The sequence below is a fragment of the Balaenoptera musculus genome, chromosome 5 (assembly GCF_009873245.2).
Source record: "Balaenoptera musculus isolate JJ_BM4_2016_0621 chromosome 5, mBalMus1.pri.v3, whole genome shotgun sequence".
NCBI classification, from domain to species: Eukaryota; Metazoa; Chordata; class Mammalia; order Artiodactyla; family Balaenopteridae; genus Balaenoptera; species Balaenoptera musculus.
The window spans coordinates 50,392,285-50,404,716 of record NC_045789.1 but is presented as its reverse complement, the minus strand read 5'-3'; the positions used below and the strand labels follow the sequence as shown (position 1 = coordinate 50,404,716).

General features: G+C 38.9%; 1 protein-coding gene across 10 annotated transcripts in view; it reads left to right on the top strand.

Moving 5' to 3' along the window:
• LOC118895236 (alpha-fetoprotein-like) overlaps positions 1-12,432 on the top strand; it is a 104,880-nt gene continuing 92,448 nt past the window's right edge. For 6 of the 10 annotated variants that reach the window (XR_005019911.1, XR_005019912.1, XM_036852106.1 and 3 more), the window contains exons 1-4: positions 8,548-8,821; positions 9,946-9,997; positions 10,145-10,286; positions 11,621-11,832. Coding sequence is in view for 8 of the 10 variants with exons in the window: in XM_036852106.1 (XP_036708001.1) it covers positions 8,737-8,821; positions 9,946-9,997; positions 10,145-10,286; positions 11,621-11,832 (491 nt within the window). In the remaining 2 variants the exon portion in view is untranslated. Of the gene's footprint in view, positions 160-7,756; positions 7,776-8,547; positions 8,822-9,945; positions 9,998-10,144; positions 10,287-11,620; positions 11,833-12,432 lie in introns of those variants that run through there. The other 4 variants (XM_036852102.1, XM_036852103.1, XM_036852107.1 and 1 more) reach the window with 4 other exon arrangements.

Below are 12,432 nucleotides of genomic sequence, written 5' to 3'. Positions count from 1 at the left end.
GCAAATATATCTGTCTCACTTGTGATATTTCTTCGCCTAGGAAACCAAAAATGAGAATATGTGGGTAGAAGAATCAAGCAATGGACTGCCAGCCGTAAAGATTATCTGGTCCAAACCCTCCATCTATAAATGAGGAAACTGAGGACAGGAATGGTTAAAGTATTAACCAGTGATCTTCCATTTCCAAAATTTTAATCTTTACATTTAGCTTAAACTTTTTTTTTAAAAAAACATCTTTATTGGAGTATAATTGCTTTACAATTGTGTGTTAGTTTCTGCTGTATAACAAAGTAAATCAGTTATACATATACATATATCCCCATATCTCTTCCCTCTTGCATCTCCCTCCCACCCTCCCTATCCCACCCCTCTAGGTGGTCACAAAGCACCGAGCTGATCTTCCTGTGCTATGCGGCTGCTTCCCACTAGCTATCTATTTTACATTTGGTAGTGTATATATGTCCATGCCACTCTCTCACTTTGTCAGTAGCTTAAACATTTTATTTAATTACTAATCACCTGTGTCCTGCCCTAGACCCAAGAACTGGATGATAGGCAAAGCAGAAAATAGCTGAAGGATGTTGGGACCTCAGCTTTTAATACTAGCTCTTGGGTGGTGTGGGCTCTGACATCAGACAGACCTGAAGTTCTACCTGTGAGTCCATGAGCAAATTATATGACCCCGAGTCTTAATTTATTATTCAAGAAATAAGAATATGGCTATCTAAATGTAATCATATAAAGCGCCAGACTCACAGCAAGCACTCAGTAAATTAGGTCGCAGTCCCTTGGGTTTGCTCCCAAGATCTATGCTCCCCACTCTCTCCAGCGACATAAAAATGTGCCCAGCACTGGAACCCAGGCCTTCACCATTTATTTGAATCTGGGAGAGTACATGTTTACCTGATCTGCTGGCATTTTTGAACTTTGTACACGTCAACAAGCATTTCTAGGAAATGAGATATTTACCAAAAGAGTTTATTGATTACTTTATTCCAAGGTCTATGTGGTGTAATATTGAAAAAACAGGTAGATTGACATGACTCGTTTTATTTTATTTAATTAATTAATTAATTAATTAAAAAAATTTAACATCTTTATTGGAGTATAATTGCTTTACAATGGTGTGTTAGTTTCTGCTTTATAACAAAGAGAATCAGTTATACATATAAATATGTCCCCATATCTCTTCCCTCTTGCGTCTCCCTCCCTCCCACCCTCTCTATCCCACCCCTCTAGATGGTCACAAAGCACCAAGCTGATCTCCCTGTGCTATGCGACTGCTTCCCACTAGCTATCTATTTTACGTTTGGTAGTGTATATATGTCCATGCCACTCTCTCACTTTGTCACAGCTTACCCTTCCCTCTCCCCGTATCTTCAAGTCCATTCTCTAGTAGGTCTGCATCTTTATTCCCGTCTTGCCCCAGCTTCTTCATGACCTTTTTTTTTTTTTTTTCTTAGATTCCATATATATGTGTTAGCATACGGTATTTGTTTTTCTCTTTCTGACTTACTTCACTCTGTAGGACAGACTCTAGGTCCATCCACCTCACTACAAATAACTCAATTTCGTTTCCTTTTATGGCTGAGTAATATTCCATTGTATATATGTGCCACATCTTCTTTATCCATTCATCTGTTGGTGGACACTTAGGTTGCTTCCATGGCCTGGATACTGTAAATAGAGCTGCAATGAGCATTGTGGTACATGACTCTTTTTGAATTATGGTTTTCTCAGGGTATATGCCCAGTAGTGGGATTGCTGGGTCATATGGTAATTCTATTTTTAGTTTTTTAAGGAACCTCCATACTGTTCTCCATAGTGGCTGTATCAATGTGCATTCCCACCAACAGTGCAAGAGGGTTCCCTTTTCTCCACACCCTCTCCAGCATTTATTGTTTCTAGATTTTTTGCTGATGGCCATTTTGACTGGTGTGAGATGATATCTCATTGTAGTTTTGATTTGCATTTCTCTAATGATTAATGATGTTGAGCATTCTTTCATGTGTTTGTTCGCAATCTGTGTATCTTCTTTGGAGAAATGTTTATTTAGGTCTTCCCATTTTTGGATGGGGTTGTTTGTTTTTTTGATATTGAGCTGCATGAGCTGCTTGTAAATTTTGGAGATTAATCCTTTGTCAGTTGCTTCATTTGCAAGTATTTCCTCCCATTCTGAGGGTTGTCTTTTCGTCTTGTTTATGGTTTCCTTTGCTGTGCAAAAGCTTTTAAGTTTCATTAGGTCCCATTTGTTTATTTTTCTTTTTATTTCCATTTCTCTAGGAGGTGGGTCAAAAAGGATCTTGCTGTGATTTATGTCATAGAGTGTTCTGCCAATGTTTTCCCCTAAGAATTTGATAGTGTCTGGCCTTACATTTAGGTCTTTAATCCATTTTGAGTTTATTTTTGTGTATGGTGTTAGGGAGCATTCTAATTTCATTCTTTTACGTGTAGCTGTCCAGTTTTCCCAGCACCACTTATTGAAGAGGCTGTCTATTTTCCACTGTATATTCTTGCCTCCTTATCAAAGATAAGGTGTCCATATGTGCGTGGGTTTGTCTCTGGGCTTCCTACCCTGTTCCATTGATCTATATTTCTGTTTTTGTGCCAGTACCATACAGTATTGATTACTGTAGCTTTGTAGTATAGTCTGAAGTCAGGGAGCCTGATTCCTCCAGCTCCATTTTTCGTTCTCAAGATTGCTTTGGCTATTCGGGGTCTTTTGTGTTTCCATACAAACTGTGAAATTTTTTGTTCTAGTTCTGTGAAAAATACCAGTGGTAGTATGATAGGGATTGCATTGAATCTGTAGATTGCTTTGGGTAGTAGAGTAATTTTCACAATGTTGATTCTTCCAATCCAAGAATATGGTATATCTCTCCATCTATTTGTATCATCTTTAATTTCTTTCATCAGTGTCTTATAATTTTCTGCATACAGGTCTTTTGTCTCCTTAGGTAGGTTTATCCCTAGATATTTTATTCTTTTTGTTGCAATGGTAAATGGGAGTATTTTCTTAATTTCGCTATCAGATATTTCATCATTAGTGCATATGAATGCAAGAGATTTCTGTGCATTAATTTTGTATCCTGCTGCTTTACCAAATTCATTGACTAGCTCTAGTAGTTTTCTGGTAGCATATTTAGGATTCTCTATGTATAGTATGTCATCTGCAAAGTGACAGCTTTACTTCTTTTCTGATTTGGATTCCTTTTATTTCTTTTTCTTCTATGATTGCTGTGGCTAAAACCTCCAAAACTATGTTGAATAATAGTGGTGAGAGTGGACAACCTTGTCTTGTTCCTGATCTTAGTGGAAATGGTTTCAGTTTTTCACCATTAAGGACGATGTTGGCTGTGGGTTTGTCATATATGGCCTTTATCATGTTGAGGAAGTTCCCTCTATGCCTACTTTCTGGAGGGTTTTTATCATAAATCAGTGTTGAATTTTGTCAAAAGCTCTCTCTGCATCTATTGAGATGATCATATGGTTTTTCTCCTTCAATTTGTTAATGTGGTGTATCACATTGATTGATTCGCGTATACTGAAGAATCCTTGCATTCCTGGTATAAACCCCACTTGATGATGGTGTATGATCCTTTCAGTGTGCTCTTGGATTCTGTTTGCTAGTATTTTGTTGAGGATTTTTGCATCTATGTTCATCAGTGATATTGGCCTGTAGTTTTCTTTCTTCGTGACATCTTTGTCTGGTTTTGGTATCAGGGTGATGGTGGCCTCGTAGAATGAGTTTGGGAGTGTTCCTCCCTCTGCTATCTTTTGGAAGAGTTTGAGAAGGATAGGTGTTATCTCTTCTCTAAATGTTTGATAGAATTCGCCTGTGAAGTCATCTGGTCCTGGGCTGTTGTTTGTTGGAAGATTTTTAATAACAGTTTCAATTTCAGTGCTTGTGATTGGTCTGTTCATATTTTCTATTTCTTCCTGGTTCAGTCTCGGAAGGTTGTGCATTTCTAAGAATTTGTCCATTTCTTCCAGGTTGTCCATTTTATTGGCATATAGTTGCTTGTAGTAATCTCTTATGATCCTTTGTACTTCTGCAGTGTCAGTTGTTACTTCTCCTTTTTCATTTCTAATTCTATTGATTTGAGTCTTTTCCCTTTTTTTCTTAATAAGTCTGGCTAATGGTTTATCAATTTTGTTTATCTTCTCAAAGAACCAGCTTTTAGTTTTATTGATCTTTGCTATCGTTTGCTTCATTTCTTTTTCATTTATTTCTGATCTGGTCTTTATGATTTCTTTCCTTCTGCTAACTTTGGGGTTTTTTTGTTCTTCTTTCTCTAATTGCTTTAGGTGTAAGGTTAGGTTGTTTATTTGAGATGTTTCTTGTTTCTTAAGGTAGGATTGTATTGCTATAAACTTCCCTCTTAGAACTGCTTTTGCTGCATCCCATAGATTTGGGTGGTCGTGTTTTCATTGTCATTTGTTTCTAGGTATTTTTTGATTTCCTCTTTGATTTCTTCAGTGATCTCTTGATTATTAAGTAGTGTGTTGTTTAGCCTCCATGTGTTTGTATTTTTTGCAGATTATTTCCTGTAATTGATATCTAGTCTCATAGTGTTGTGGTCGGAAAAGATACTTGATACGATTTCAATTTTCTTAAATTTACCAAGGCTTGATTTGTGACCCAAGATATGATCTATCCTGGAGAATGTTCCATGAGCACTTGAGAATAATGTGTATTCTGTTGTTTTTGGAGGGAATGTCCTATATGAATCAAATCCATCTTGTTTAATGTATCATTTAAAGCTTGTGTTTCCTTATTTATTTTCATTTTAGATGATCTGTCCATTGGTGAAAGTGGGGTGTTAAAATCCCCTACTATGATTGTGTTACTGTCGATTTCCCCTTTTATGGCTGTTAATACTTGCCTTATGTATTGAGGTGCTCCTATGTTGGGTGCATAAATATTTACAGTTGTTACATCTTCTTCTTGGATTGATCCCTTGATCATTATGTAGTGTCCTTGTCTCTTGTAATAGCCTTTGTTTTAAAGTCTATTTTGTCTGATATGAGAATTGCTACTCCAGCTTTCTTTTGATTTCCATTTGCATGGAATATCTTTTTCCATCCCCTCACTTTCAGTCTGTATGTGTCCCTAGGTCTGAAGTGGGTCTCTTGTAGACAGCCTATACACGGGTCTTGTTTTTGTATGCATCAGCCAATCTATGTCTTTTGGTTGGAGCATTTAGTCCATTTGCATTTAAGGTAATTATCGATATGTATGTTCCTATTACCATTTTGTTAATTGATTTGGGTTTGTTATTGTAGGTCTTTTCCTTCTCTTGAGTTTCCTGCCTAGAGAAGTTCCTTTAGCATTTGTTGTAAAGCTGGTTTGATGGTGCTGTATTCTCTTAGATTCTGTTTGTCTGTTAAGTTTTTAATTTCTCTGTCAAATCTGAATGAGATCCTTGCTGGGTAGAGTAATCTTCGTTGTAGGTTTTTCTCCTTCATCTCTTTAAATATGTCCTGCCACCCACTTCTGGCTTGCAGAGTTTCTGCTGAAAGATCAGCTGTTAACCTTATGGGGATTCCCTTGTGTGTTATTTGTTGTTTTTCTCTTGCTGCTTTTAATATTTTATCTTTGTATTTAAGTTTTGATAGTTTGATTAATATGTGTCTTGGCATGTTTCTCCTTGGATTTATCCTGTATGGGACTCTCTGCTCTTCCTGGACTTGATTGAGTATTTCCTTTCCCATATTAGGGAAGTTTTCAACTATCATCTCTTCAAACATTTTCTCAGTCCCTTTCTTTTTCTCTTCTTCTTCTGGGACCCCTATAATTAGAATGTTGGTGTGTTTAATGTTGTGCCAGAGGTCTCTGAGAGTGTCCTCAATTCTTTTCATTCTTTTTTCTTTATTCTGCTCTGCAGTAGTTACTTCCATTATTTTATCTTCCAGGTCACTTATCCATTCTTCTGCCTCAGTAATTCTACTATTGATCCCTTCTAGAGAATTTTTAATTTCATTTATTGTGTTGTTCATCATTGTTTGTTTGCTCTTTAGTTCTTCTAGGTCCTTGTTAAATGTTTCTTGTAGTTTCTCCATTCTATTTCCAAGTTTTTGGATCATCTTTACTATCATTACTCTGAATTCTTTTTCAGGTAGACTGCCTATTTCCTCTTCATTTGTTAGCTCTGGTGGGTTTTTACCTTGCTCCTTCATCTACTGTGTGTTTCTCTGTCTTCTCATTTTGCTTAACTTACTGTGTTTGGGGTCTCCTTTTTGCAGGCCACAGGTTTATAGTTCCCATTGTTTTTGGTGTCTGTCCCCAGTGGCTAAGGTTGGTTCAGTGGGTTGTGTAGGCTTCCTGGTGGAGGGGACTAGTGCCTGTGTTCTGGTGGATGAGGCTGGATCTTGTCTTTCTGGTGGGCAGGTCCATGTCTGGTGGTGTGTTTTGGGGTGTCTGTGGCCTTATTATGATTTTAGGTAGCCTCTGTGCTAATGGATGGGGCTGTGTTCCTGTCTTGCTAGTTGTTTGGCATAGGGTGCCCAGCACTGCAGCTTGCTGGTCGTTGAGTGGAGCTGGGTCTTGACGTTGAGATGGAGAGCTCTGGGAGATATTCGTTGTTTGATATTATGTGGAGCTGGGAGGTCTCTTGTGGACCAGTGTCCTGAACTTGGCTCTCCCACCTCAGAGGCACAGCCCTGATGCCTGGCTGGAGCACCAAGAGCCTGTCATCCACACGGCTCAGAATAAAAGAGAGGAAAAAAAAAGGAAAGAAAGAAAGAAGAAGATAATATAAAATAAAAAAAAAAAGTTATTACAATAAAAAATAATTATATTAAGAAAAAAATTTCTTCTTGTAGAAAAAAATTTTTTAAAGTAATAAAAAAATTAATAAAAATAACGGACAGACAGAACCCTAGGACAAATGGTAAAAGAAAAGCTATACAGACAAAATCACACACAGAATCATACACATACACACTCACAAAAAGAGAAATAGGGGAAAAAATATATATATTGTTGCTACCAAAGTCCACCTCCTCAATTTGGGATGATTCGTTGTCTATTCAGGTATTCCACAGATGCAGGTACATCAAGTTGATTGTGGAGATTTAATCCGCTGCTTCTGAGGCTGCTGGGAGAGATTTCCTTTTCTCTTCTTTGTTCGCACAGCTCCCGGGGTTCAGTTTTGGATTTGGCCCCGCCTCTGTGTGTAGGTCGCCTGAGGGCGTCTGTTCTTCGCTCAGACAGGACGGGGTTAAAGGAGCAGCTGCTTCGCGGGCTCTGGCTCACGCAGGCTGGGGGGAGGGAGGGGTACGGATGCAGGGTGAGCATGCGCGGCAGAGGTCGGCGTGACGTTGCACCGGCGTGAGGCGCGCCGTGTGTTCTCCCGGGGAAGTTGTCCCTGGATCACGGGACCCTGGCCGTGGTGGGCTGCACAGGCTCCCGGGAGGGGAGGTGTGGAGAGTGGCCTGTGCTCGCACACAGGCTTCTTGGTGGCGGCAGCAGCAGCCTTAGCGTCTCATGGCCGTCTCTGGGTTCCGCGCTGATAGCCGCGGCTCGCGCCGTCTCTGGAGCTCGTTTAGGCGGCGCTCCGAATCCCCTCTCCTCACGCACCAGGAAACAAAGAGGCAAGAAAAAGTCTCTTGCCTCTTCGGCAGCTGCAGACCTTTTCCCGGACTCCCTCCCGGCTAGCCGTGGTGCACTAGCCCCCTTCAGGCTGTGTTCACGCCGGCAACCCCAGTCCTCTCCCTGGGATCCGACCTCCGAAGCCCGAGCCTCAGCTCCCAGCCCTGACCTGTCCCGGCAGGTGAGCAGACAAGCCTCTCGGGCTGGTGAGTGCTACTCGGCACCGATCCTCTGTGCGGGAATCTCTCTGCTTTGCCCTCCGCACCCCTGTGGCTGCGCTGTCCTCCGTGGCTCCGAAGCTTCCCCCCTCCACCACCCGCAGTCTCCGCCCACGAAGGGCCTTCCTAGTGTGTGGAAACCTTTCCTCCTGCACGGCTCCCTCCCACTGGTGCAGGTCCCGTCCCTATTCTGTTGTTTCTGGTATTTCTTTTTTCTTTTGCTCTACCCAGGTATGTGGGGAGTTTCTTGCCTTTTGGGAGGTCTGAGGTATTCTGCCAGCGTTCAGTAGGTGTTCTGTAGGAGCTGCTCCATGTGTAGATGTACTTCTGATGTATTTGTGGGGAGGAAGGTGGTCTCCGCGTCTCACTCTTCCGCCATCTTGAAGCTCCTCCCCGACATGACTCATTTTAAAATCCAGTATTCGTTAATGAATGCTATCTATCAAAAATATTTCTTCATTGTCATGAATTTCTATTATTTATTTATGTATTTTTATTTATTTATTTATGGCCGTGTTGGCTCTTCGTTTCTGTGCGAGGGCTTTCTCTAGTTGCGGCGAGCGGAGGCCACTCTTCATCGCGGTGCGCGGGCCTCTCACTATCGCGGCCTCTCTTGTTGCGGAGCACAGGCTCCAGATGCGCAGGCTCAGTAGTTGTGGCTCACAGGCCCAGTTGCTCCGCGGCATGTGGGATCTTCCCAGACCAGGGCTCGAACCCGTGTCCCCTGCATTAGCAGGCAGATTCTCAACCACTGTGCCACCAGGGAAGCCCTCTATAATTTTTTGAGGGTCATAGTGACCAAGGTGGAAAAACTTTCACCAGAAAAACGTTAATTATTAATAGCAATTACTTGGAAAGAATATAAAAGGATTCCTCAATTCTCTCAAATGATAGAATGTACTCTATAAAGATTCATCTGAAATAATGAAGACTGTTAGAACCATATCTTTTCTTGTCTTCTTCAGCTACATTAAATGTCAGACTCTTCAGAGAAGTTTACTAGATGCAGGTAGGCAATCCTATTTACAATCTATACACCCATGTGCCAGGAGATGAAACATAATGACTATTAACATATACATGGAAAGGCTTATCTTTCTCAGTGCTTATCACTGTCAGTAGAGTCATTGAAGATTGCTAGAAATTAACCTGTGGAATAGATACAGAAAGAGAATTGATATATTGAGGCAGCACACACAGGAAGATCTCATTTTCATTTTCCACCTTACTTCCACTCTAGGTGAGAGAATGACGTGTTTCAAACTTGTATTTAAAATTGGATAAATGATTTTAGATAGAGCAATAGTGTTTATAGCAGCAAGAATAATCCCATGAACTACAGTATTCAGTACCTACTATGTGCCAGGTACTGTGCTCAATGCTTCACACATACGCTTTCATTTAATCCTAACAACCACCCAATGCAGTAGCAGTTATTTACATTTGATAGAGAAACAGAAACTCTGAGTGCTTAAGTTATTTCCTCAAGGCCATATTGAGTATCAGAGCTAGAAGCTGAACTCAGAATAACTGTCTCCAAAGCCTTTACTTGTTAATATGTAAATAATAATGGTTTCTTTATTAAATAGATAGCTGCTAAGCTCTTTTGAAGCTATTGATATTAGAAGGAAGACACTGTTTTCAATAGAGAGGATGTGTATGTGTATGTGGTGAGTGGAGATGATGAAGATGAAGATGATGAGCGAATCCAAGATGTATGAGTTACTGTCTTTGCCAAATTAAGCCTGGCAAAGTGTTAAAGTTTATACTTTTGTTTCTAATGCCAGGCTTTAATTTTCTTAGTGTTCTTTGCGTGTGCTAGTAACTTCTAATAAGAGATAACCAAAGAGTCAAGTTTAATTAATTCAGAAGTATCAATACAGGTATGTGCAACTTATTTGTAAGCCAATGACGGTTTTCAACTACATGATGTGTTTGACTAGAAAGAAATCATTCACAAAATACAGTTTAAATAAAAGAAAAGATATATTCTTATAATTTGTTCTGGTTTATGATATAAACAAAAACAAATCTGGAAATTTATGAATGAATAAATATAGATTTGAATTGTCAAGGGGGATTTCAGTTTGGAAAATTTCCTCTTCTGTAAATAAAATCTCATTTTTTTTTCAGCCATGCAGCACACTAATAGCCAGAATTATCTAGAGGAGAACTTAAGAGCTGTGTGAGTTTTATTATCAGTATTCTTTTGTTTGAAATGTAAAATCATATTAATTATTTTTGGGGGGGAGTAGGGCAGTGATATAACAAGATTGATGGAGGAAAAGAGTTTGATTCTATCTTCAGCATTCACACAAGTGTTCTGTTTCAGCACTAGTATTATGGTTGCACAGTTTCTTCAGAAATTGACTTATGAAAAAGTACAAACCATAGTTAAAGAATTACTAGATCTTGCAGAGAAGTGCAAGAGCCTCAAGCCACACGAATCACCTTCAGAATGTTGTCACCAATTGGTAGGTGAATCATGTTCTGCCTTTTTCTCTCTGTTTTTTTAAAAACTAAATTGCAAACAAAAGATGTTGTTATGAAGTCGGATGATTGAATAATTAGGCAAGGGATTTTAAGGCAACAATATGTACATGTGTCACACTCAAGATATAATCTTCGTATGTTTATAAACTTACATTTTATCATTTCATATCTGGGAGATCAGACTCTGAGAACCAAATGCTCAAGAGAATGAATTGTACCCTAGAATGCCAATTTGTTAATTTAAGTCGGTTGCTCTTTCTCTGTCACTAGAATATCATTGTCTGACATCCTCATATAAAGGTTTCTGGGAAATTAATGTACTGATTTTAAAAGTTTCTAAGAGAATATAGAAAAGAAGAAAAAAGTGAATATTATTATAGGCTTTTTTCCCACTTAGTAGAAAATCTTGAAAATTACTATTGTCTCATAAAATATGTCTATCTTGTGATTAGAAAAATCCTTGATAAAAACTAACATATTCTTATAATCTACATATTTTTGGATCAATTATTCTCATATCAACAATTTAAATACAAATAAATAATTTTCTTTTTTATTTATAGATTTTTTTCACTCCATCTTCTTGGGCTAAAACCTACCTATTTTTTACCAGACTCTAAGTAGTCGTAGAAAAATCATTAGTCTAATTAGAGACACACTTTAAATGAAGTTCCTTTGCCAGTGGCTAGCCTCACTTATTTTATATCAATTTCTTCTTATTTCCATTTCCAAAGATGACCTTTTTCTGCCCTTATCCCACAAATCTGGAAGCATATGTCATTTGAGGTTTACAGCATCCCACACATTTACTGCCATTCAAAGATACTTGAAAACTGAATCATTACATTTCTATTCGAATATTTGACACTGAATACACATTGCCTCAGAGTTTAACTTTTAAAATAAAGTCCCATGGAAACCAACTAAAAACAGTCAGGAAGCAAGGAAAGCAAACTAACAGCTGTTTCTTGGTGGGTAATTCTTATTAAAAATACCTTGATTTCTTTAGGTCCTGGACATTTTGGCTTACCTTTATTTTAATACCTTCAACTGTATGAAAATGAAGCACTTACATAGGTAGGGAGAAAATGATAAATTCTGTTTGGCCAATGTCCAGCATATGGGAATTTAGACTTAAGAACATTTTAAAAGGCTTTCACTCAAAAGAGCTATGTCCAGGGACTATTGGATACAGAGTATAACATTATGCACTCAGTTGCACTCAGTTGCCTTTTCTATATAATTTCTTAACTTTCCTGTGGTTAGAAATGTAGACCACAAGTGCCTTCCCTTAAGTTATTATTTCCTCCTACAGATGACTACCTTCCTAGAGCATATTTGCAATAACCAAGGGTTGGCTGACAGACATGTATTTTCTGACTGTTGCAATACAAATAATTCAGCAAGACACAAGTGCTTCCTATCATACAAAAAGGATGTTGCAGGTTACAGTGATATATTCCAAATTTCAAATCCTGAGCAGATCTGTGAGATGGACAAAGAGAATCCAGTGCCAGTGAAAGAGAAGTAAGTCACTTTTCCTTGCCAGGTCTTTGAAAAAGAGTATTTTCCAATTTTGAAGACAGATCTTTTGTTTTAATATAAAAGGCTCTGAGTACACAATGCTTGATTATATAAAATTAAAGTGAAAATTTGAGCTACAATTTATCTTTTTCCTTCACAATGACAACATGGTCTTAGTGAACCCAAGAGGGCATGAAAATGTCTGTGCCATGAAACATTAAAAAGGACTAGGATCTGTAAAGGACCCATCTCCTTAAAGGTTAGATTGGTCAGACCAGTAGCAAATGATGTTGAAAAATACAGTCTAGTAGACAAAGCACAATAAACAGAGTATTGGGAATAGAGAGCAGGTAATAGCTCAGGCAATGGGCTGGTGTTTGGGAGGTTCACCAAGGGATAGCAGGAGGGGTATCTGATAGGCATGGAGATAGAGTCTGTCATTGGGAACCTAGGAATAAGTAATAATTGTGGATCCGACAGAGATGAGTTTTCTACTCAAGAACTCTGATTCTGCAATTCCCATCTGGAGTGGATAGCATGATAGCCCGTGGGTAGGTGAGCTCATATTTTGGTTTCCTAGTTAGCACAGGAGTCTATCTTTTG